General features: G+C 43.8%; 1 protein-coding gene across 2 annotated transcripts; it reads left to right on the forward strand.

Annotated features, from left to right (window-relative positions):
• The first annotated feature begins 373 nt into the window (after window positions 1-373).
• mapk14b (mitogen-activated protein kinase 14b) lies at window positions 374-26,608 on the forward strand. 2 transcript variants are annotated; one of them, XM_084705985.1, is made up of 13 exons: window positions 374-392; window positions 651-771; window positions 6,929-7,058; window positions 15,646-15,704; window positions 16,486-16,597; window positions 16,789-16,818; window positions 17,461-17,508; window positions 17,806-17,920; window positions 18,183-18,254; window positions 22,182-22,261; window positions 23,813-23,891; window positions 24,088-24,261; window positions 24,352-26,608. In XM_084705985.1, exons 2-13 carry the CDS (start codon window positions 653-655, stop codon window positions 24,417-24,419), a joined length of 1,086 nt encoding a protein of 361 aa, XP_084562111.1. In that variant the 5' UTR covers window positions 374-392; window positions 651-652; the 3' UTR covers window positions 24,420-26,608. The 2 variants fall into 2 exon arrangements, with proteins under 2 accessions (XP_084562111.1, XP_084562110.1); XM_084705984.1 differs by having other exon boundaries at window positions 376-771.
• The last annotated feature ends 105 nt before the right edge of the window (window positions 26,609-26,713 follow it).

Genomic DNA, 26,713 nt, shown 5'->3' on the forward strand with positions numbered 1-26,713 from the left:
TAGTTTGCTTAATGTAAAAAGGATGCAATGCATTCTAAATCTCTATAGACCAACTACATGACCAATCTTGTTTGTATTTGATTAATTCTATAACAAAAACATTTGTTATCTAATGGAATGGAATGTCCTGGTTAACTTGAAACCAAATGTCCCGGTTAACTTGAATTCCTTGGCTATGTCTAATCAGTTTATTTATGTTAACCCTAATCTTTGTATGATGCATCTCACAAAAAGACCTGGGAATTCCCACTAAGTATTTCCCGGAGGAAATACTAGGAAAGGAAACTAGGGTCACTTCACGCGAGACGTGGGAGTCGGGAGCGCGCTTCGTGCGTGACGTAAAAGGTCTGTCCATGTTTCCTCCAGTCAGAACAAACAAGACATGTATCCATGTACGTCTGGAAAATCTACAGCAATTGACCGCCTGTCTGGAGATATTTACTGTAAATGCACGTCATAGACAACGTGCAACAATTAAGATTTGCATGACCAAAATGATCATGGATGTGCAAAACCACATCTACGTATTTGAATAACTATAGTCTTAGTTTGGTTGTGTCGTTTTTTAGTATCTAAAGGGGCATCACCACGCTGAAGAGATCAGAAGTTTCGGCTGATTTGTTTTTCTATGCGGGACTGTCTTTCTGTAGGAATGTCGCAGATGGAAAGACCCACTTTTTATCGACAGGAGCTCAACAAAACGATATGGGAGGTCCCGGAGCGGTACCAGAACCTGTCTCCGGTTGGTTCCGGTGCTTACGGATCTGTATGGTAAATACTGGTTAACTTATTGCACAACCATTGTTATAGTTTGACGTTTTTGATAACGCCCAAACGTTCTCACGGTAGCCTAGTATCCTACGTGGATGGATGTTGCAAAGCTCGGAAATGGTTTCAACAGGGGAATACTTTTATTTACTGTGTACATTGTAAAGTTTTAAACGATGCAATCATCTCGCGCAGCCGTATCTGTCACGCAGCGCCCGGGGTCGTTAGGATAGTTTCGGCGGAGATTATCTTCGTTTTTGTGCAGAAAGCAACATTTTGTGTTTTCATGGGGTTCTCGCAACACATCCAGTATACGAAGCACGAGCAATTGCTTATGCCATGCGCGAGAACGTACTGCTTGTGTATACAACGATTTGTCAATCACATTTGCAAACGAAAACTACTAGAATGTAGTTTGTAATATGGAAGCAAGATAAGGATTGCTTACAAGAAATATTCTGCATGCCTGAAATATTGCAACAACAACTGTCAGTTCATGAAATCCAGTGCGTGAATAGGTTATGTCAAGGTTACTAGAGTTATAGAGGCTATTAGCATACGTTTGGTATTTTTTTGTGATAGTAAGCTATTGCGTCAGGTCAACGCGATGCATATCAACTGTACATTGTAGACGATTTAATGTGGAAGTGAACGCAAGGTAAATTACCATTGGTATAGAGAAATAACTTGCTGTCACAATGTTATGTTTATTGTTGACATGTCGGCTACCGCACCTTCAAACTTGCATTTGCCAGCAGCGATACAGTGAGTCAAAGTCACGTGTTTGCCAGAAAACAGGCCCATCCACGGTGAACTTATAGAGGCATGAGCCCGATGAGTCCAGAATGATGTCACCCTCCTCCTGTTGTCTGGATGAGTCACAGTCCCGGGATTAGGTCTCTCCTCAACCGTGACTCTGTTAGTCATTATGCACCAAGGTCTTTTTTTGGACAAAAACTCATTTCAATTCAATTATAATTTATAACCCACCTCCTGTGAAAGGGGTTATTTTCTGCTCTTATACTCAGTGCTGAGTGAGTGTGTGCAGTCTTTCTATAAACCATGTTCATGATCAACTAAAAATATATTGTCCACCTGCTTCTGTTTCATCATTCAGCTACTAAAATGTTCCTACTTGGCCACTTTTGAAAGAGAGCTATTTGATGTAACTGTACTTTGCAGGTAACGTGAAACGAATAATTCAAACAAGCTTCTGCAACTTGGCATTACAGGAATGAACCAAACCTCCCCCTGCACCAAGATTACACAGCAGTAAAGGAAGGTGGAATTAGCCTGTTCCATAAATAGCCCACTAGCTTTTTCTGTACCAAGTCCAGTGTGACTTGGCTGCGGTTAAATGTGTTTCAGTATGTCTCCAGCTGGCCAGGAAGACAGGCGTGCTTTGTTCCTCACGCTTCAGTCCTCCTTTCCCGGGGGGTACATTTGAACTTTAACCGCTTGAAGAATGTAAAGCCCCATTTATGTTTTCAACCTGTTCCTCAAAGGCACTATCCCTCATAAGGAAACTCCCTGTTTGTCTATGAGTGGTATGTCCCACCTTGATCTGGATGTCAGGTACTTCACAAAGCTGACCCAAAGAGGGGGTGGGGGGTGTGGGGTAGGGGGGGGGCATAACACGCTGGACTCTCAAGCTAACCCTAATTTTACCCTAGTTGAATTTTACCTGACCTACAATTATGCCCCAATTCTGGCATTCCCCTCAATCTTTTTCCGATATCATTCTAGTCAGAGCCACTAGGTCTGATTATAAGTTAAATATAGTTGACTGATAGCAAGCTGATAAGAGTTTGTTATGCAATAAGGTGCATGTAAACTTATTTCAGTCTGAAGTTTCACTTCCCCTGTTTTGAAGTTGTGATGCAAGCATGAAAAGTAACAGTATGCTTTAATTGATGTTCCTAAATCTTTTCCCAAACATGCCCTGTAGTAGCTGTATTGTACAGTTTTGATGAGGTCTATCTGTGGGATTGAGTATTGCAACATGACACACACAATGCACACACACACACACACACACATTAGTACAGGTACTGTGTTATGTCCGGAGCAGAGGACCATGTTGTCTGTTTCTCATTCGCTCATTTGCTTCCTGCCTCTCTACTGCTTCGCCTTAATGCTGTTGTCTTTACAGCCCCACAGTTTTACAGCTTCTTGTTATTGCACTTACCTTCATTACAGCATATTTGTGTGTGAGTGTGATTCCAGTCGTAAACTGTTTGTTCTGCCAATTAATCTGGCTTGATAGACTGTGGCCTATGGTTGGGGTGAGCGAGTTTGTGTGCGTACATTTATGCCTGTATGTCCTTGTGTGCATACATTTATGCCTGTATGTCCGTGTGTGCATACATTTATGCCTGTATGTCCTTGTGTGCATTAATTTATGCCTGTATGTCCTTGTGTGCATACATTTATGCCTGTATGTCCTTGTGTGCATACATTTATGCCTGTATGTCCTTGTGTGCATACATTTATGCCTGTATGTCCGTGTGTGCATACATTTATGCCTGTATGTCCTTGTGTGCATTAATTTATGCCTGTATGTCCTTGTGTGCATACATTTATGCCTGTATGTCCTTGTGTGCATACATTTATGCTTGTATGTCCTTGTGTGCATACATTTATGCCTGTATGTCCGTGTGTGCATACATTTATGCCTGTATGTCCTTGTGTGCATACATTTATGCCTGTATGTCCTTGTGTGCATACATTTATGCCTGTATGTCCTTGTGTGCATACATTTATGCCTGTATGTCCTTGTGTGCATACATTTATGCCTGTATGTCCTTGTGTGCATACATTTATGCCTGTATGTCCTTGTGTGTGTGTGTTTGAAAGTTTGTATGTGTCTTAGTATACATTCCCTGCGCCACCTTTCTGCGTCCATACAATGCTGACACACACACACGGAGAACATGCAGGACATGCTGCTCTTGTTTACAGACGTTTACAATCAGTTAACGGTCTGCATATTTGGCCATTTTGTTCCTAAAGTTATTGGGTTTTTATATGCAATATGTATCCTGTTTGAATATGTGATATGTGAAGGAAGGTTTAGCATGTATTCATTCACTGAGTTAGAGAATGAAGAACAGAATCAGAATCAGCTTTATTACCAACGGAATTTAGCTCTGGTTTACACTCTCACTGTACACAGAATAGGAATGAACTCTCACTGTACACAGAATAGGCATGAATTACAAAAATGTGACAGTGCAAATGAAGTTAAAAGTTAAGCTAAAACAACAGATAAATTATAAAAATCAGCCTATGAGCTGTTTACATAAACAACTTACTTTCTGAAATCTGAAAGCCATCCTTCATCTCCCATTCAGCCACCTGCATTCACAACTGTACAGTCTGATAAACTAAACTGCTTTATATCATATTTGAAAGACTTGCTTCACCCAATGTCATTCGACTCTTTTTGGCCAACCAATAGATTTTGAAACTTTTCCCACAAATTAGGCTTTTTATCTTAAGTGGGATGTGTGGTGAAGTGACACTAGGGAACGGTTAGGGTTACCATAACCATCTGTTCGCTTGTCTCTCCTGCACTGTGCGGCTATCTCAGAGGTTTTCCTTAAGTTACACACAGAAAAGCTCTTCAAATTTCAGAAAGTAAAAAAATGAGAAAGAAAAATCTGTCAGCTCAATTGATTCCCGCTGAACTTCCCCTAACCCTAACCCTTGAGAGGTCTGTACCCAGAACAACATACCCATGCTTACTTGGCGATTACATTTGATTCTGGATTATAGAGATGGGGATCTGTGTGGGTGATAAACTGGTTCCCCCTGATTCACACAGTGAGTCAAACTTGCACATGCTGTGCACACACACAAATACATGACAGGTGCGATTCAGTTGTATGGAGAAACAGCTAGCATAGTGCTTCTGTATGGATGAACAGCTAGCATAGTGCTGCTGTATGGATGAACACCTAGCATAGTGCTGCTGTATGGATGAACAGCTAGCATAGTGCTGCTGTATGGATGAACATTAAGCGTCATCGTCTGGAAGTTAGCCTCCTCTGCCCTGGCTTGTTCCTGTTAGCGAACCAAACCTACTCCTGTTGGACGTTTGTCTTTGTCTGGGCACGCCAAGTTCCATCAGGAGGTAAATATATCCACAACTGCACGCTAGCAGACACACAAACCTAGCGTGTGTGCAAGCGTGTCTGCTGAGTACTGAAAAGTACCAATACCCAGACTGCTACAACACTGGCCTACTTACAACTTCCTGGAAAAGGGATTGGTCGGACATCTCGCTACGCCAGATCCTGTTGCCTTGGCAACAGAGTAGGAAAGGCCGTTGTTGTTGCTCTCAAACATCAGTGGGTGGGCGGGGCTTCAGTGGGGCAGCAGGACCTGGAAGGGATGTGAATGTTTTAATGTTGATGTATTATGGACCCAATTTCCAGAAAGATTGAAAGAGTTCTGGCCATTTTTTGTGTGGGCTGAAACCTAAGTAAGAAGTTACACCTTGTGTGAGCTTCCACGTTAGGCTGCAGCCAAAGCAACACTGAGCAAAAATCTGTGTCCCTTCAGAGGAAAGCCCCTCTCTTTCAACCGCTGCACGGTGCTGAAGGCTCCGTCCTGTCAGCCCTTCCTGGGATGGGTGTGGAATGGAGGGGGCTTTCTCCAGGAACTCCACAGGGGTACTCAAACATGCACGCACACACACACTCATGCACGCATGGCTTTGGTATTGGAAGATTCCCTGTAGTAAGTGAAAACCTTAGCCCAAACAGGCTGCTCTACCATACAGCAGCTCTCACAGACAGCAGCTCTACCAGACAGCAACTCTACCATACAGCAGCTCTACCATACAGCAGCTCTACCAGACAGCAGCTCTACCATACAGCAGCTCTACCAGACAGCAGCTCTACCAGACAGCAGCTCTACCATACAGCAGCTCTACCATACAGCAGCTCTACCAGACAGCAGCTCTACCATACAGAAGCTCTACCAGACAGCAGCTCTACCATACAGAAGCTCTACCAGACAGCAGCTCTACCAGACAGCAGCTCTACAATACTGCAGTTGTAACATACAGCAGCTCTACCAGGCAGCAGCTCTACCAGACAGCAGCTCTACCATACAGCAGCTCTACCAGGCAGCAGCTCTACCAGACAGCAGCTCTACCATACAGCAGCTCTACCATACAGCAGCTCTACCAGACAGCAGCTCTACCATACAGCAGCTCTACCATACAGCAGCTCTACCAGACAGCAGCTCTACCATACTGCAGTTCTAACATACAGCAGCTCTACCAGGCAGCAGCTCTACCAGACAGCAGCTCTACCAGGCAGCAGCTCTACCAGGCAGCAGCTCTACCAGACAGCAGCTCTACAATACTGCAGTTCTAACATACAGCAGCTCTACCAGGCAGCAGCTCTACCAGACAGCAGCTCTACCATACAGCAGCTCTACCAGGCAGCAGCTCTACCAGACAGCAGCTCTACCATACAGCAGCTCTACCATACAGCAGCTCTACCAGACAGCAGCTCTACCATACAGCAGCTCTACCATACAGCAGCTCTACCATACAGCAGCTCTACCAGACAGCAGCTCTACCATACTGCAGTTCTAACATACAGCAGCTCTACCAGGCAGCAGCTCTACCAGGCAGCAGCTCTACCAGGGAGAGAACAGACAACCATCAGTCGTGTTTGAATACAAAAAACGAAGGCTAATCCACCACATTCCTGCCCTAACCCAGTCTGCTTGTGGTTTCAGCACAATGTTGAAAGTTAGCTGTCATTGTAATTAGGTTTGAGTAACAGGTTCATACAGTTACTATTTTCATTGAGCGTTAGCTGTTTGAGCGCAAAACAATGGCGCTACTGTCCTGTGAGTTGAATGTACATAATAACAGACACAGCTCCTCTCGGGACTGTGGGAATGCAGTTGCATTTTGGATGAAATGAGGCAAAAGAGGGACAGTCGCTGTATGAGATGTGACACTTGATCACTGAGATGATAGAGGGACTAGGGGTGGGGTGGGACTAGGAATAGGGGTGGGGTGGGACTAGGAATAGGGGTGGGGTTTGGGGTGAGGTGAGGTGGGACTAGGACTAGGTGGGGTGAGACACCTTGTCGTATCTGTACCTAACTGCTCGTCACTGTTTTGTTTCCTCAGCTCGTCGTACGACACCAAGACCGGTCTCAAGATCGCCGTGAAGAAGCTGTCCCGGCCGTTCCAGTCCATCATCCATGCCAAAAGGACTTACCGAGAGCTGAGGCTTCTGAAACACATGAAGCACGAGAATGTGAGTCCCCCTCCTAACCCCACCCCCTCTTGTGTATCTAACTACTCTATCTAGCCTCTTTTATCAGGCACTCCTGTAACATCAATCCCTTTAATAGTGATGAATAATTAGACACATTTCACAAGAACAGGGAACTGTTAAAGATGAACTTGACCCCATATTTGAAGGTCATGAAGACAAGATTCCGCTGCATGAGAGGGCCCAGGCTGTTCAGGGAGAGAATAGTGTAACTTCACACCTGGCTTTGACTGGGCAGCGAGGATACAGCACAAATGGAAGGCAAGGGGTTTTCCCAGCAGAGCAAGATCAAAACTATCCAGCAGGCACCAGGGCTCATGTGCACTCTTCAGGACAACACTGTCTGTCAGTCAGGGAATGTCTGTCAGAAAGGGCCAAGCATTTTCTTTCTTAACTTTTTCTCTCTCTGGCACTCTGCTCTAGATCAACTCTTCCAGTCGAAGTCAAGAGCGTGTTTGTGCAACTGACTCTGGGGAAGGAGGGTGTGGGTGTGCATTATGAAATGTTATTGATTGCCTTCTCCTAACCGGAACTTTGTTCTTTAGTGCAGTGTAGGCCAGAGGTCAAGAGGTAGATGGGGTGTGAATGTGTTGTGTGTGTGTGAATGTTTTGGTGTATTCCTGTGCGGGCTTGTGTGTGTGTGTCTGTTGGGGTCAACTGGAAAGTCTCCATAACAGAGGCATGTTAGTTGACACCCTTCCTCCTGTGTTCCCTCCCGCCTCACAACAGCCCTATCCCTGTCTCTTGCTGACTCAAATCAAATCAAATCAAATCAAATTTATTTGTATAGCCCTTTTTACACGCAAGCATGTCACAGAGGGCTTCACATACGCCCATGGAACTGCCCCTCAACCAACCTAAACCCTCAAGGAAGACAAGGAAAAACTCCCAGAAAAACTCCCAACGGGAGAAAAAATGGAAGAAACCTTGGGAGGAGCAATTCAGAGAGGGATCCCCTCCTCCAGAGACGGTTGGCAAGAGAGAGGAGCAGAACACAAGCTAAACTCATAGCTGGAAGTAACACCTTGCCTCTTGTTACTCACAACTGGGCTCTCTATGGTTTATAATCCAGTTCTGTTTTGTTGCCTAGCATTTCAAAGACAGTAGTTGCAACAGACCAGCTGTTATGCAATGCTGGCATAGAAGAACAAAGACAACATTTAGTTCTCTATGAAACAGGTTGAGGTGGACTGGGAAAGGCAGCTAAGCTAGACTAGCACATGTAGCATCAGGTTCCACTGAATGATTCAACTCTGTTGAGAAATATGGTGGGTCAAACGGTCATGTCTGGTCTGCAAGCTGAGTTGAGACATGTAAATGTCCACACCGCTGCACTGCAGAGAACAAGCTGGGCTGCCTGTGGTAGTTCTGTGGAGCCACTCAACTATCTTTGATGTGTTATCCTAGCAGTCTTCTCTAATCTTGTGCTAGAAACCTCCTTGAGTGGGCATAGTATAGAAAGCCTGCTGTTGGTTAACAGTTACTAGGGTTGTCTTCTGAAGCTTACTTTTTGCATGAAATTATTTTGGGGTTAAAATGCGACAGTGCAAAGACGGTGCTTGGCTGTTTTGCCCTCTATGTTTATCCCCTTCACTGTTGCCAGGATACTGCCTGGGTTTTTGTTTTTTGTTAGTACTTGTTAAACCAATCACTGTTTGTCTTGGCCAGAGCCCACCAATGGCTGCAGCCCTTTTCCCTGTGTGGGCCTCCTCTTTGTTGTTATGATACCCACCTACCTCAGTCGCTCTTGTTGGGGGAGGGGGAGGAAGCTCTGCTCATGCACTTCCACCCACTTCAGTGTTTCCCACACATAGACTAATTTGTGGCGGTGCGCCACAGAATCAACACTGGCCGCCACATATTGCGCTTCGTTATTATTTGATTTTTTTACGCAACTTAAAACATGCAGCGTATTCGTTCAGCTGCATTTCCTTTCCCTGCTCTCCATCTCTCTGTCACTCGCGGGTCTCTCACACACATGGTCACAATGTCAGCACACGTTAGCAATGATGCATAGATACGCCGTTCCTCCCCTCCGTCGTGGAACCAGCCAGCTAAATAGTTATTTAGCACTAGCGTTGCTACCTGCATATATGCAGAAATTATTTACAATATTTTCATGCTTCAAACAGTGCTGCTCAAGCAGAAATACAGGGTCAGGGAGAGAAAGAGATAGATTCATTAGGCATTGAAGAAAGAGTAGGAGAGGAGGACTTGTATTTCCTATCGTTTAGATTGTTGTAATAGTCTTTTTACCTGTTTGAATAAGAAGGAGCTTGACCGTCTCCAGGCCGTTAAGAACTCTGCTGCAAGGTTTTTAAAGCACATTAACAAAAGAGCACACATTACACTTGTTTTAGCATCACTTCACTGGTTACCAGTCCAGTATAGAATTCAATTTAAAATCCAGGTCCTCACTTTCAGAGCCCTGCAAGGAGAAGTTCCTCCCTACATTTCTGATTTGATACAGCTTTATACCCCCACTCGTAATCTAAGGTAATTTGGTCAGAAGCTTTTAGTGGTTCCCTGTACCCATTTTAAAACTAGAGAGGATCGATCACTCCGAGCAGTGGCCCCTAGGTTCTGTCAAAGCTTTAAAAAGCAACTCAAGACTTCAAGCAGGCTTTTAGTTAGTTGAGGGGTTTATATGGTTGTTTGTGATGTTTTCTATTTAAAATGTTCCTGTTTTCTTAATTTGTAGTGTTATATTGCATTTTGTTGTGAAGCACTTTGTGATTTTTATCTGCGAGAGGTGCTATACAAATAAACTTTACCTACTTACTGACTTACACTGTCAAATCACTGCTCTCGTTCACCTAACGGTGCGTGTCCACTACAGCGTTTTTCAACGCTCTGCACTGCTTGCCTTCCCACAGTGCATCACGCTCGGGGGTGTGTTAGACAAGTTTTAGTTCTCTAAGGTCACTGAAGTCATGGCCAAGCGTGCAGACTTGGGTTCATATACTCACAATATCTATCAAAATACCACTTTTACACAACATTTGTGTAAAAAGACAATTTTACTAGCCTGGCTCTGCCCTCCTACGTACTTCCGCTTTCATTTTGCTTCTGGTCTAGAAATTTGGCATATAAGTCGGTTTTCTCAAATCAACTTTTTGTAGGTCCAATCAGTGAACAGAGTTAGTGGCTGAGAACGATGACGTTGATGTTGTGCGTTAGTTTGAGTTGCAGTTCAGTAATGGCAATGGAGAACGATGCGAGCGAAGCTATTTGGTCCGTTGTGGCAACGCTGCCAAATATCCAGAAGTTAAAGCCGAAACAAGAACAGTTCTTGCTGAGTTTTGTTGGTGGTAGTGCTGTCAGTTAAACGCGTTATTAACGGCGTTAACGCAAACTCATTTTAACTGCGTCAATTCTTTTATCACAAGATTAACGTTCTTTTCGGCCTAGCAAACTTTAAAGTTTTCTTTTCACATGGTGTTGCAACAACTACTGACATTAGAAAAACTACAACACCACACCGGATCTAGCTAGACTGGAAACAAAACAACAGGCATGCCCACACACACTTGTTTGGGCTTGCGAGCCGGCTAAAGAGTAGTAGGCTAACGTTACGTTTTGAGTGGATAGCGAGCACGAGACGCCGAAATGGATGCCAATAAGATTCTGAATGGAAAGTTTACTTTAAAAAAGTTGCCAAATGGTTCCATTGACAAGACCAAAGTGATCTGTGTGTTTTGTCGTTGTGAACTAAGCTATCATCGCAGCATGTCCAGTCTGAAATACCACTTGATGGCCAAGCACGCAGCTGATGCGAATTCTCTGCCCCCTCCTCAAAGCCAGGCGATTGCAATGTTGTTTTCAATTTAAAAAAAACTTTTGCACCGAGCAATCCGATCCACTTTTCCATGTTGATAAGAGCATTAAAATTAGTAAAAATAATGGGACAAAAATAAATCAAAGGACACTTAGAAAAGATAAAAATGTGCGATTAATTGCGAGTTATCTATGACATTAATGCGATTACTCGCGATTAAATATTTTAATCGACAGCCATAATTAGAACAGATAAATCCTGTTTGTTTGTCTGACTCCATCTTGGTGCCTGGGTTAGGATTAGTACAGTACAGTCAAATGACGTTGTGTCCTTGGGCAAGGCACTTCACCCTACTTGCCTCGGGGGAATGTCCCTGTACTTACTGTAAGTCGCTCCGGATAAGAGCGTCTGCTAAATGAGTAAATGTAACTGTAAAATGTAACGCCAGTAGTTGTTGCAACAGCATGTGAAAAAAACTACAAAGTATGCTAGGCCAAAAAGAATGTTAATCTCGGAAAAGGCGTTCAACTGTGTCCCTCGGGGGCTCATGTGGATGGGTGCTCCGGGAGTACGGGGTACCGGATTCCCAGATCAGGGCTGTCCGGTCCCTGTACGACCGGTGCCAGAGTTTGGTCCGCATTTCTGGCAGTAAGCTGTAAACTCGAACCTGTTCCTGGTGAGGGTTGGACTCCGCCAGGGCTGCCCTTTGTCATATATTCTGTTCATAACTTATATGGACAGAATTTCTAGGCGCAGCCAGGGCATTGGGGGGGTCTGGTTTGGTGACCTCAGGATCTGGTCGCTGCTTCTTGAGGATGATGTGGTCCTGATGGATTCATCGGGCCGTGATCTTCAGCTCTCATTGGAGAGGTTCGCAACCGAATGTGAAGCGTCTGGGATGGGAATCAGCGCCTCCAAATCTGAGGCCATTATTATCGACCGGAAAAGGGTGGAGTGCAATCTCCGGGTCAGGGAGGAGATCTTGACCCAAGCGGAGGAGTTCAAGTATCTCGGGGTCTTGTTCACGAGTGAGGGAAGAATGGAGCGCGAGATCGACAGGCGGATCTGTGCGGCGTCCACAGTGATGTGGGCTCTGCATCGGTCCGTCGTGGTGAAGAAGGAGCTGAGTCGAAAGGCGAAGCTCTCTATTTACCAGTTGATCTACGTTCCTACCCTCACATATGGTCACGAATAGTGGGTAGTGACCAAAAGAATGTGATTGCTAATACAAGTGGCCAAAATGAGTTTTCTCCGCTGGGTGTCCGGGCTCTCCCTTAGAGATAGGGTGACAAGGTCGGTCATCCGGGAGGGGCTCAGAGTAGAACCGCTGCACCTCTTTGTTGGCCAGTTGAGGTGCCTCGGGTATCTGATAAGGATGCCTCCTGGACGCCTCCCTGTGAGGTGTTCTGGGCACGTCCCACTGGGAAGAGGCCCCGGGGAAGACCCAGGCTATGCTGGAGGGACTATGTCTCTCGGCTGGCCTGGGAACGCCTTGGGGTCCCCCAGGAAGAACTAGTGGAAGTGGCCGGGGAGAGGGAAGTCTGGGCCTCCCTGCTTAGGTTGCTACCCCCGCGACCCGACCCCCGGAAAAGCGTTGGATGATGGATGGATGGCTGTTTAAGGAGTTACGCTATGGCTACACCCAGCACTGAAATGTTGCCGTGCGGAAATAGAACATTCATGGAGCGGATATTTTATTTAGCCTGCTACACTGGACGCGTTGAAGATGATCAGTTTTGCTGTCTTTGTTTATTTATTTTATAAACACTTTCAACTATCTTACTTACTATTTAACACTTGAATCTATCCACTTACTATCCCTGTCGTATCTTCAAATTAGAAAAGCAACCTTAAAATAGTTAGAAACGTTAAATCTCCATGGAAACAGCTCTCAAGGGTTTGGGAAATAATCGTATTTATTGCTTCCTTCATTATTTACAACAAAATATATTATAATTTTCATAAATTTATTACCAGACTATGTAAAAAGGCCACACAAACCTCGAAAAAAAAAGCCAGTCTATTTTTCAATTTTGCGTGCGTAAATTGTCGATGCGGAAATTCAGTTCCCGCATCTGGTGTAGTCACTCTCATTGCTTACAATGGATTAGAACTCTGCTGAGTCTGCGTCCGCAAGGCACAATTTCCGCGCTTGGTGTTCATTAACATTTTTGTCATTTAGCAGAGGCTCTTATCCAGAGCGACTTACAGTAAGTACAGGGACATTCCCCCGAGGCAAGTAGGGTGAAGTGCCTTGCCCAAGGACACAACGTCATTTGACACTGTACTAATCCTAGCCATGGCGTTAGAGTGGAAGGGTGGAAGACTGTAAAAGTGTAAGAGTTTACGACTGTAAGGTAGGGGTGGGCGATATGGCCAACATTTCCTATCATTGTATGAGTAATTTCATATCACGGTTACGGTATAAATCACGGTATAGTAATTGATATAGTAAATTCAATTAAGAAACGGTACAAAATAACCATACCGTACTTCATCATCACACTTGATTATTTATTACAAACAAAAACAACTGCCTCACATGAGACAACACTTCAGTTAAAAACAAAAGACTCAAAAAAGTTAAGAGTACGAGCGTTCCGATTGGCTGATGCGCAGTCAAGCCATCCGCTTGGTGACCTAGTACTCACAGCGCAATACGGATCCGTAATGCCCTCAGACAAACGTTCAAAATAATTCCTTCGTTAATAATTTGTTACACAGAACTTTATTATATTAAATATTCATCCAAAATGATTCACACCTTCACAAAATCAATCACAAATAAATAATTTCTGCATATGCAGGTAGCTATGGAGGATTATAGGGGCCAAAACTAAATAAATAAATACTTGGATAAATAAATAATTATATAACACAAAGCTTAAATAAATGACTAATTATATAATGTAATGCCTAATTGATATACAAAATATATAAATTACAAATTAAATTAGACACTAAATATATAAATGTTACATGTATTTGTGTGTACATATATATATATATTTACATTTTAATGTGTTCACATTTATTTATTTATCCGTACATTTATTTACTTATCCTTACATTTATTTATTTATCCTTACATTTATTTATTTATCCTTGCATTTATCCACGGTGTAACTTGCTGCAACAAAATAAATCCGTCGTAACACCTCACCAAGTCAGGGGGCGGGTTCAAGCCTCTGATTGGTGGTTCAACTTGAATCGACTGCTTTTGTCTATTCCAAGATGGCAGCACCTTGTGCGGATTCAATGAATGAAATATTGAATGCTACAGTGGTCAAAATGTTGGCGGTAGCTGAAGAGATGGAGGCACATGCCAATTCACTTCTTTTTTACATCATATTGAGAGCTTCGCTGAAATTATAGGAATTATATTGGCCCTAACTGACACAGACATCAATGAAAATGTGTTCACGATCCTCAGCGAGATGATACAGCATAGGGGTGGGCAAATAGATCTGAAGACCGACAGTGGCCGGATTGATAGCGTGAAAAGATCGATACTTAAGTTTCATTCCACACTGACTACACAACACCCTTTACATAATAGTGGTTGTGCAAACACCGTCTAACTTCGCTCAAACTCACTTTGCCCCTCCCCTGCTAGGCTGAGTGGTTGCCGTGTACGTGCAGTAACACGACTCAGCGGCACACATTAACAGTATTTTTGACAAAACTCGTTGTCCTGTGTTTTATTATGATCATAATCATGAGCAATTAATTAAAGGAAACATTTTAAATGTTCCTTCAAATATTCATATTGATGATGCATTCACGTAATCAATTTTGAGGCATTGCTTTCCCCGCGAAACACGAAAGTAGATAAATTGAAAGTTACACCGTGGATAAATGTAAGTATAATTAAATAAATGCAAGTATAAATAAATAAATGTAAGTATAAATAAATAAATGTGAACACATTAAAACGTAAATATATATATATATATATATATATATAGCCTATATATATATATATATATATATATATACACACAAATACATGTAACATTTATATATTTAGTGTCTCATTTAATTTGTAATTTATATATTTTGTCTGTCAATTAGGCATTACATTATATAATTAGTCATTTATTTAAGCTTTGTGTTATAATATTTCTTTATTTAGTTTTGGCCCCAATAATCCTCCATAGGTAGCAACGCTAGTGCTAAATGGCTATTTAACTGGTCAGCTCCATGACGCCGGGTATGTAGCTAGCTCCCGAGACTTCTCACCAAAAGAACAAACCTTCTATTAAGACATGTTCGAAGGTACAAAGCGAAAAGTAGCCTGAACGTACCTAGATCCTTAGCTACAGCACTAATGCTGAATGCTCGCTGATATAGCTGTCTGTCTTACTAGAACGATGTATGTATGCATCGTTGCTAACGTGTGCTGACGTTGTGACTATGTGAGAAAGACGCGTAGCTTAGTTAAGTGACAGAGAGACGGAGGGAGAGCAGGGAAAGGATATGCAGCTGAAAGAATTTGCTGCGTGTTTAACCTAAGTAGTGTTAAAAAAAAAAAAATTACGCAATATGTGGCGGCCGGTGTTGATTCTGTGACGCACCGCCACAAATTAGTCCATCATGTGTGGGAAACACTGAAAAGTATACCGCGGTTTAAACGATATAGCCAAATCTCTCCCGGTAGACACATTTCTACCGTCACACGGTATATACCGTCATACCGCCCAGCCCTAGGTGTAAGAGTTTAAGACTGTACGGTTGTAAGGGTTTAAGACTGTAAGGGTTTAAGGGTTAACAGTGTTTTCTGTTCTGCAGGTGATTGGTCTACTGGATGTCTTCACGCCTGCCACCTGTCTAGAGGAGTTTAATGATGTGTGAGTAGCTCTCTATCTGCCTTTCCATTTCAAATGTTCTCCCTCTGTTTCTCTCTTCTTTCTTTCTGTCGTCTCTCTCTCCCCTGTCCCCTGGGTCTGTTTCTGTTCCCCCCCCCCCCCAGTGATGTCACAGAGGCACATGCAGGGCAGCCTTGTGTGCAACACTATACCCCGTATCCACGGTAACAAGCATTCTTCCGTGTCTCAGGGTCTGCTGTGTGCTGAACGCTCAATTAGTAACCTTGAGACCTGATGTGGCTTACATACACACACACATATAAATTCTGCTCTACAGAGGCTTCAAGCCCCTAACATTTTTACACAAACAAGATCACTGTCCCCTCTTCAGCTGGTTACGATCATGACCTTTGACCTTTTTGTAGATGCTGTGGGTGGGGCTTAGAGGCAGAGGGCTGGTTAGGGAAGGCTGCGTCTCACGGCCTGAATAACCAACACCCACATAACTCAGAGACTTTCCTGTGGGTCTGTCAAGTACAGGCAAATCACTGGATCATTACTGATTGGATCTCTGGTTCAGTTTGCAGATGGTTCCAATGTACGCAAACACACACACACCAGATTCCTGATTTGATCCTTCAGCTGACCTCGGGGGCCAGGAGCCAGACTCGGCTCGGCTTCTCAAAGCGCCAGAATGTTCCGGAAACACTTTGTGACATCTCTGGGCTTTCCAGGAAACTACCCAACATGTTTTTGCCAGCGCGTGCGTGTCTCTGCGTCTCCACGGAGGGGTGTGATTGGTCCTGTTGTGTTTGACTGACAGGTACCTGGTGACCCACCTGATGGGGGCGGACCTCAACAACATCGTTAAGTGTCAGAAGCTGACTGACGACCATGTCCAGTTTCTCATCTACCAGATTCTGCGGGGGTTAAAGGTCAGGGGGGGGTTCAGAATGGGCATGTCTAGGTGTGTGTCCTTAGGTAACAGCATGGATCCCAGGTGTATGCACACTGTAATCAGTAATTGAATTTAAGATACAATTATTTATGGCCCCTCTTCTCAAATATCCGTGACCATAATAAATCACGGTAATATGCACTTACAAATTGTGTTTTTGTTTTGCAGTACATTCACTCGGCAGATATCATACACAGGGTAAGGACGGCTGTACATTAGTGTCTAAGATCTCAGTATATATCACATTTGACCAGTTCATATATCCCTTCAGTTGGTTTATGTCTGAGCTGTCACGTGCTGCATTATCAGATGTCAGATGGCCATGCAGTACTATGTCTGCTCCTACCGCGCAGTACTGTGTCTGCTCCTGCCGCGCAGTACTATGTCTGCTCCTACCGCGCAGTACTGTGTCTGCTCCTGCCGCGCAGTACTATGTCTGCTCCTACCGCGCAGTACTGTGTCTGCTCCTGCCGCGCAGTACTATGTCTGCTCCTACCGCGCAGTACTGTGTCTGCTCCTACCGCGCAGTACTGTGTCTGCTCCTGCCGCGCAGTACTGTGTCTGCTCCTGCCGCGCAGTACTGTGTCTGCTCCTGCCGCGCAGTACTGTGTCTGCTCCTGCCGCGCAGTACTGTGTCTGCTCCTACCGCGCAGTACTGTGTCTGCTCCTGCCGCGCAGTACTGTGTCTGCTCCTGCCGCGCAGTACTGTGTCTGCTCCTGCCGCGCAGTACTGTGTCTGCTCCTGCCGCGCAGTACTGTGTCTGCTCCTACCGCGCAGTACTGTGTCTGCTCCTGCCGCGCAGTACTGTGTCTGCTCCTGACTTGTCTGTCTCCTCACAGGACCTCAAGCCCAGTAACCTGGCTGTGAACGAGGACTGCGAACTCAAGGTAAGGAAAATGTGACATCTATTTTGTTATCATTACAGTAATTAAGATTACATTTAAAAAACTGTGTTTGTGAGGAGTCTGAAATAAAAGTATATTTAAATGACCCATCACAGGCGCCTGATTAAATAAAGCTTATGTAAACTAATAAAAACTCTAAAGAGACGACTGTAGCTTATATTTAAGCACGGGTTGTATGGGCCACCTACACATGCTGAGTAGCCCAGAGCAGCTTATCTTTTCTTCTTCCTACACGCTTGCATGCATTACCATACACACACACACACCATACTCTCCCAGATCCTGGACTTTGGTTTGGCACGACATACAGACGACGAGATGACGGGCTATGTAGCCACACGATGGTACCGCGCCCCGGAGATCATGCTCAACTGGATGCACTACAACATGACAGGTAACACACATACACAACATGACAGGTAACTCACACACACTCATACACACACACAACACAGCATGATAGATGACCCACACACATAACATGATAGTAACACACACACACATACACAACACATAATGATAGGTAACACACACACACAACACAACATGATAACATTACACACACATGGGAGAAGACATCCAGTATTACGCAGAAGTGCAGACACTTTAAACTGACTAGTGGTTATTAAGAGGATTAAACCTGTGTGTGTGTGAAGTGGATATCTGGTCAGTGGGCTGCATCATGGCAGAGCTGCTTACAGGACGGACTCTCTTCCCTGGCACCGACCGTATCCTTTATTCATCCTGCCACGACAAAGCAGGAGTTCTAGTGTGTTAGCAGTGTACTTATTTGGGGTGTGCTTGCCTTCGGCGAGCACAAACCATTGTTATCTCACATATATATTTATTTATTATTTTTGCCCCCCTAAAGATCAGTCAATATTTGGACTATATAGACAACGCCTGTGTCAAAATGTTCGTCTTGGTCTCGATTGCGTTGCTTGTATTGGGATTTACGTTCCGTTGTAAAGTTTAGGAGGTTACAACGTTTTTGTGGCGACAAAGTGCCTTTAGTTGACGAAGGGTAATCTGTGCTAGCTACGTCATCACGTCAGCACACGTTAGCAACGACGCATGGATACAACGTGATAGAGACTTTCTAGCTCGCAAATTGGAGCTTGGATTACGAGTGAAAAATACCACCCCCCCAAAAATCACAACCATTCCGCTTTGTTGAGAAAGCGATTTCGAGTGGAACTGCAATCTCTGATTTTTGATTTAAGTCGTGAAAGTCTTTGTAATTTGAGCAAGTGCGGGTCGCCCGTGAGACCGCCTAGTCTTTTAGGCGGCAGCCATGCTAGAAAGCGTAATAGTAGTATTTTCGTAGCTAATTTTATAGTAAAATTTTACACAAAAAAACTGAAAGAGGGATATGTTATGACGATATGACTATTGTGAAGACAGCCAGGTGGTGAGATTTTAATGTAGGTTGCTGTAAAAACTTTGATTTGTTTGCTACGTGAGAGCCCCGTCAGCTTCCATTGACGATTGCAGCAGCAACAAAAGTGTTGTCAACGAGTGTTGACACAACTGCGTCTGGTGAGTATTTTCTTAATTACGTACCAAGGTCAATTCTACATTCAAATGGACAGCAGTGATCTAAAGATATGGCGATTGCGAAGACAGCCAGCGGGTCAGCATATTTTAGTTATTTGTGTAAAACTTGGAATTTGAGTGAGACCGCGTCTTGTTTTGACGTTAGGCTCAGAGTTACAGACTCGGCTCGCCCACTGGCATTGTGTAGTAGTAGGCTACAGTACTGTCTTCAATGCCACAGCTATGGCTAAACTTTTATGTCTTATTACACGGCTGTTCTTAATGCTTTAAAATGCTCCATTCACTTGAATGGGGCTTCCCAACGTTCTGCGGTGAACAATTTTCTCATATTTGACCGTTGCTATGCATATTTGACCTCTGTCAAGGCAAGTGGGCTTTTTGCCTTGGATTCACGTCTTTCGTAGCACTCCGCAAGTAGTCCGGTAACTTTTCAACCCCAGCGTACTCTGTTGCTTAGCGACGTCAGCTGATTTGAAGCCTAAATAATGTTCAAAGTCTATGAAGTTCAACGTCTTTGGCGAACTATTTCTCTGCTGATAAACAATACGAATGGTAACAAATACTTGTAAAAAGACACACTGTGTTAACTTATTTTTGTTGGCAAGTAGCCGTGTAATAAGCGGGATAATGTATAGAACGCCAGTCATCATCGGGAAAATAAGCCCCTTCAGGGCGAAACAAAACCGCTTCGCGTCGGGGTGCTGTTCACCCTGTCGGGTCTTCTATACGTTATCCCTTACAAAAGAAATTATTTAATATCCTACGCTTTGAAACCATCAGTGGAGTGTGGATAGCAACGGCAGCTAGCTTGCGTCTAGCAAACTGGTTTTGAATTAGCCATGTCCCCCTAAATTAATATCGAACTTATTTACGTTTAGGGGGGCTTATTGTCAGTTAGCAAACGGTACTATTTGAATCGCAATTCCATCTGAAATGCTGCCAGTGACAACGTTGTTACAGTAGCTTGTTTCAGGGGGGTTGCCAAGGGGGTTCCTTGTTTCAAAGGGTGTGCTTAATTACAATTGCAATATGAGTAGGCTAAATGCTTGAAAATATCACTAGAAGGGAAAACGGACCCACCTACAACTGATGCAAGCAAGCACACCCTACAATTTCCCCAGAAATTGTACCCTCTTTAGTTATATACTATTTTTGTACAAAGTAAACTGAATTGGCCCACTTTTTAGGTAATTTAGTACACTTTAAAGTACACTGATAGTGTATTTGAGGTTTACTTTTGAATACTCTAAAGTAACCTGTGTAGTGCACTTTCAGTTTATGAAGTATATCAGAATCAGAATGGAATTTATTTGCCATGAAAGTTTGCATAGACAAGGAATTTGCTTTGGCAGGAAGGTGCATACAATAAACATGTAGGAACCTAAAATGTTAATATGTGGACTATATATACTAAGGTACATAAACTAGTGGAGTTAGAATTAAATAAAAACTTAAAATAAAATACTTCCTAAAATACCTAAATACTTTCAAGTGCACTTTCAATTAAAGTAAGTAGCCTACTTCAAGAAGTAAACGTCCACTTACAATAATTTACTTGTATATTTAAATGTTTAGGAGGCCCCTCAAATGCCGCCAATCTTGCGTCACTTGACGAAAACGGGGGCCCAAGGGTTAGCCTTGGCAAAGTGACACTGCAGATTATTAGTTGAAAAAAGCGAATTACTGTGTGTGCACTCATGTCGTAAAAATCCAGGTATTCTGATCAAACGTAACACTCATTTAACTCATGGATTTAACTCATGGTTATTACCTCCCCCAAAAACACTACATCCTAAGCAACTGTGTGACACATTTAAAAAACTAAATTCATGAAGCTACATTTGTATTTTGAACAAACGGCAAACTTTGCAAATGTTAACACTATTTACCGGCCTGCATCATGGGAATTGACCAACTAATGAGCCACGCTATCTTCATTTTTTCACGTTGTTATTTCTTTCTTCAGTCAGTTTGATCGTATAACCTTCAATAATGGGCATAATGCAACCCTTCTGTCTGCTTCTTTCTCAAGTAGCTTTTTCGTTTTTTTCCATTACTACTCCAATTAATAATTATTAGTATAAGATTATAGGGCTTCAAAATGTTTTGGCAGTAATTAAGGTTACAGCTTCAGTACCAAAAAAGATTCAATGTACAATGCATATTAGATTTTCCTAGACGTGAATAATTAGAATATAAGATAAGATGGATCAAAAAAATGTAACCTGTAATGTACTTTGAAAGTATTTTGACTGCTTTTGCTGTATGATAATAGAAAACGTACATCCTACTCCAGAAGAAATGTATACAATTTTCTGTTTCTAAGTATACTTCTTAAAAGTATATCAAAAGTGAACTATTTTCTAAGTGTAGTATATCAAAAGTGAACTATTTTCTAAGTATACTTCTTAATAGTTCACTTTTGATATACTTTTAAGAAGTATACTTAGAAAATAGCTCACTTTTGATATACTTTTAAGTATGCTATGAAAATAGTTCACTTTTGATATACTTTTTTCTAAGTATACTGTACTTCTTAAAAGTATATCAAAGGTGAACTAAAAGTGTACTATCCATATTTTAGTACACCTATAGTATACTTTAATATACTTACTTTTTTGGGTATCACTTCCTCCACTAAAACTCCAGGCATACGTTTGTGTGAGTGAGAGAGTGGTAGAGTGAGAGAGTGGTAGAGTGAGAGAGTGGTAGAGTGAGAGAGTGGTAGAGTGAGAGAGTGAGGGTGAGTGAGAGAGTGGTAGAGTGAGAGAGTGAGGGTGAGTGTGTGAGTGTGGGGGTCAATGGTACCCTGTGGTCTCTGACTCATAAAGCCTCCGGTAGTTTCCTTCCCTGCTTACTGTTGGTCTTCCCTTATTCTGCCTCACACACACCCCAGACATAAACAAACTTGGTACAGGAGCACACGCACAGACCAAACATGATACGGAAATCAAACACACACCAGTTGTACACAAACTGCAACACATAAATAGACACACATAGCAAGTAGATCCCTGCTCCTCCTCCTCCTGCTCTGTGCTGCTGTTTAGAGACACTTTGACCTCAATGTTATGACCTCCCTTGACCCGGAAGCTAAGATATAAACCAGCTGCAGCAAATCATGCGTCTGACCGGCACGCCTCCGGCCTCCCTCATCAGCAGGATGCCCAGCCACGAGGTGAGCCTCCTCCCTCCTAGCTTCCCCGGCTGCAGACACACCTGCCAACCAGAACACCCTTCCTGTTCCCCTGCCAACCAGAACACCCTTCCTGTCCTCTTGCCCACCAGAACACCCTTCCTGTCCCCCTGCCAACCAGAACACCCTTCCTGTCCTCCTGCCAACCAGAACACCCTTCCTGTCCCCCTGCCAACCAGAACACCCTTCCTGTCCCCCTGCCAACCAGAACACCCTTCCTGTCCCCCTGCCAACCAGAACACCCTTCCTGTCCCCCTGCCAACCAGAACACCCTTCCTGTCCCCCTGCCACCAGAACACCCTTCCTGTCCCCCTGCCAACCAGAACACCCTTCCTGTCCCCCTGCCAACCAAAACACCCTTCCTGTCCCCCTGCCAACCAGAAAATCCTTCCTGTCCTCCTGCCAACCAAAACACCCTTCCTTTCCCCCTGCCAACCAAAACACCCTTCCTGTCCCCCTGCCAACCAAAACACCCTTCCTTTCCCCCTGCCAACCAAAACACCCTTCCTGTCCCCCTGCCAACCAAAACACCCTTCCTTTCCCCCTGCCAACCAAAACACCCTTCCTGTCCCCCTGCCAACCAAAACACCCTTCCTGTCCCCCTGCCACCAGAACACCCTTCCTGTCCCCCTGCCAACCAGAACACCCTTCCTGTCCCCCTGCCAACCAGAACACCCTTCCTGTCCCCCTGCCAACCAGAACACCCTTCCTGTCCTCCTGCCAACCAGAACACCCTTCCTGTCCCCCTGCCAACCAGAACACCCTTCCTGTCCCCCTGCCAACCAGAACACCCTTCCTGTCCCCCTGCCAACCAGAACACCCTTCCTGTCCCCCTGCCAACCAAAACACCCTTCCTGTCCCCCTGCCAACCAGAAAATCCTTCCTGTCCTCCTGCCAACCAAAACACCCTTCCTTTCCCCCTGCCAACCAAAACACCCTTCCTGTCCCCCTGCCAACCAAAACACCCTTCCTTTCCCCCTGCCAACCAAAACACCCTTCCTGTCCCCCTGCCAACCAAAACACCCTTCCTTTCCCCCTGCCAACCAAAACACCCTTCCTGTCCCCCTGCCAACCAAAACACCCTTCCTGTCCCCCTGCCACCAGAACACCCTTCCTGTCCCCCTGCCAACCAGAGCACCCTTCCTGTCCCCCTGCCAACCAAAACACCCTTCCTGTCCCCCTGCCAACCAGAAAATCCTTCCTGTCCCCCTGCCAACCAAAACACCCTTCCTGTCCCCCTGCCAACCAAAACACCCTTCCTGTCCCCCTGTCAACCAAAACACCCTTCCTTTCCCCCTGCCAACCAAAACACCCTTCCTGTCCCCCTGCCAACCAGAACACTCTTTCGCCCCCCCTCAAGTTGGCAGACTGTTTTTTTTATCATAGGAAAAGACAAACAGACATAAAACATATTGCACAATACAGGAGCAACATTGTTCAATGGTAGTTTATGTTCATACAGGAGCAATGTTATACATGTTAGTATGTGTTCCTACAGTAGTAATATTACATTCTGCAACCTCTTTTTAACAGGCCAGAAACTACATTAACTCCCTTCCACAAATGCCCAAGAGAAACTTCGCTGATGTGTTCATTGGTGCCAACCCGTTAGGTAATCAATAAGAGTCTGATCATGTTTAACCACTAGGTAATCAATGAGTCTGATCATGTTTAACCACTAGGTAATCAAAGACTCTGATGATGTTTAAGCAGCTCTCTGGCTCCCCTTCTTCATTACTGTCATTAATTGTATTTCGTCCTTTCTTTTCCTCTCTCTCCATTCTTTCTGTTTCAACCGTCCACCCCAGCGGTGGACCTGCTGGAGAAGATGTTGGTTCTGGACACTGACAAGCGGATCACAGCGGCTGAAGCTCTGGCCCACCCCTACTTCTCCCAGTACCATGACCCGGATGATGAGCCCGAAGCCGAGCCCTACGACCAGAGCTTTGAGAGCCGCGAGCTGGAGATAGAGGAGTGGAAAAGTAAGAGACGGGAGGGTTGGGAAGAGAGGGATGTAGGAAGACAGAACTCCAGAGGCTTGTTTATGATGCTGACCTCTCTCCCTCTGTCAGGGTTGACCTACGAGGAAGTGATCAGCTTCGAGCCGCAGGTGTATGACACGGACGAGATGGAGTCTTGAGTGGGAGGGGCCACCTCTAGACACGCTCCTCCTGCTTAAAGCTGCGTGAGGCAATCAATCAACTCACTGGACTTTTCCACAAACAAGACAAACCAAACCAGAGAAACCATGACATTCAAGTGCCTGTTGGTGTTCATGTCAGGGTGGAAGGGACCACAGCATCTTTCTGCTCTGCTGGGAGCCTGGACATTTGTTTGAATCTACTTTGTCTTCTGATGCGTTTTTCACTTTCTAAGACAGCACAAAGTTCTAAGACAGCACAACGTTCTAAGACAGAGCAACGTTCTACACAAAGTACCTTAGTAAAGAACGGTACTCTAATCTTGTTTTTTTTAAACCCTCAGAAGATCCTAGGGTTAGACCCTAACCCTATCCAGCTCCCTGCTTGGAACAGTTATTTATGATTTATTTTCTAGTTTGGATCTTTCTTGCGAGTTGACCTCCTTTTGAAAGAACATTCGTTGAAATACCCTCCGCTCTTTTCTTACCTAACTTAGGCTTGCTCAGTAGAACCGAGCAGTGTTTTCTTTATTGCCATTGTCTAGAATATTTAAATATACAGTATATAATATATATATGGCTGTGTTCACAAAATGAATGATCATGTGCACCAATTATACTGGCCATTTCTAAAGAGAATAATATACTTTCTATACCCTCCCCCAGCACACAGTTTTGAATGTCACCCCTTAGTGACATAAAGACTTGCAGGATGATTCCAGAATCCAACTAATCCAAATCAGTGAATAAGTGTACAAGTCTGACTAGGATAAGAGGATCATGAAGTCCTAAGATGGAGAATGTACATTTTGCAAGGTTGTCTATTCACTTATTTGACCCATTCCTTAAATCCATGCTTTCACTCCTCTGTAAAACTTTATGAACTTTCCGATGTGAGTTAGCATAGACATGAGGTTCATGTGAAAGGGTTTCTGCAACAATCTCAAACAGTTTAAAAAACATGCAATCAGTGTGGGTTTTCTTTCAATTGCAAAATTGTGTCCAGCTTTGTTAAGACCATAAGATGGTGTTCACGTGACACCATCACCTGCAATAGAGGGAACACTGGAGTGCAGTCATATCTTATAATGTAATTTCAACCTTATTTTTTGATGAGTATTTTCATTTTTGTTGCATTTTTTTATAGGTGTCTAATATTAAATATTTGTATTTAAGAGGGGGGTTGTCTTCTCCCGTTAGGATGGAAGACGAATGCGTCTCCTTAGCTGTCAGAAGGTTAAATTACCCTAGCTTCAGTTTGTTTAAATGCTCTTCTATTATTTATGCTATGTTCGAACACATCTATATCCAGAATCCCTTTCTGTTATGTACATTAAACAAGGTTCTTTATTATATCATTTTTTGATTTTTATAATATAATTATAGGACTTTTGTATATGGAATAGAGTACAGGTTTAGTGAACCAAAATGTATTCAGGGCGGCCATGTCTTTGTGTTGAATAGAGAGTCTGTGAGAAGGTGTTGCTTGGTTGATTGTGTGTAAACGTGTTTACAGGATACTGAAGGGGAATGCTGACGCCTCATGTCAGCATGGATTAAGGTAGCTAGTTTACAGAACGCCTCATGTCAGCATGGATTAAGGTAGCTAGTTTACAGAACGCCTCATGTCAGCATGGATTAAGGTAGCTAGTTTACAGAACGCCTCATGTCAGCATGGATTAAGGTAGCTAGTTTACAGAACGCCTCATGTCAGCATGGATTAAGGTAGCTAGTTTACAGAACGCCTCATGTCAGCATGGATTAAGGTAGCTAGTTTACAGAACGCCTCATGTCAGCATGGATTAAGGTAGCTAGTTTACAGAACGCCTCATGTCAGCATGGATTAAGGTAGCTAGTTTACAGAACGCCTCATGTCAGCATGGATTAAGGTAGCTAGTTTACAGAACGCCTCATGTCAGCATGGATTAAGGTAGCTAGTTTACAGAATTATATTTATAATCCTGTCCATCAGACAGGTCTCATCCCATTTGACCTTTTATTGTTTTTCTTTGGTTGTTGTTGCTTGGTTGAGATGCTTTTATCACTTTTACACGATCAGACATTTCTTTACTATGTGTACTGTAATGATTCACCACATTCTGAACCAAGAGGGCAGGTCAAGTTGCCTGTAAAACCACTGGTAGAAAATAAAGGCAGTTGTTTTCCAAAAACTGTCTATTGTCTAAAAAGGACTCTTGGCCCCTCATTTATCTACCTTGTGTGTATGTCCTATCCAGTAGGTGGTGACAAATAATCAGATAAAAACCTACTTGTGTGAAAAAATTCCTAACCTA

This window comes from Hypomesus nipponensis, chromosome 9 (genome assembly GCF_054491055.1).
Source record: "Hypomesus nipponensis isolate SF chromosome 9, ASM5449105v1, whole genome shotgun sequence".
Classification (NCBI taxonomy): Eukaryota; Metazoa; Chordata; class Actinopteri; order Osmeriformes; family Osmeridae; genus Hypomesus; species Hypomesus nipponensis.

Coding starts and splice junctions, on each gene's coding strand:
- mapk14b (XM_084705984.1), top strand. CDS start 629: ATGCGGGACTGTCTTTCTGTAGGAATGTCGCAGATGGAAAGACCCACT. Junction 16,598..16,788: donor AGATTCTGCGGGGGTTAAAG/GTCAGGGGGGGG, acceptor TTTGTTTTGCAG/TACATTCACTCGGCAGATAT. Junction 17,921..18,182: donor GATGCACTACAACATGACAG/GTAACACACATA, acceptor GTGTGTGTGAAG/TGGATATCTGGTCAGTGGGC.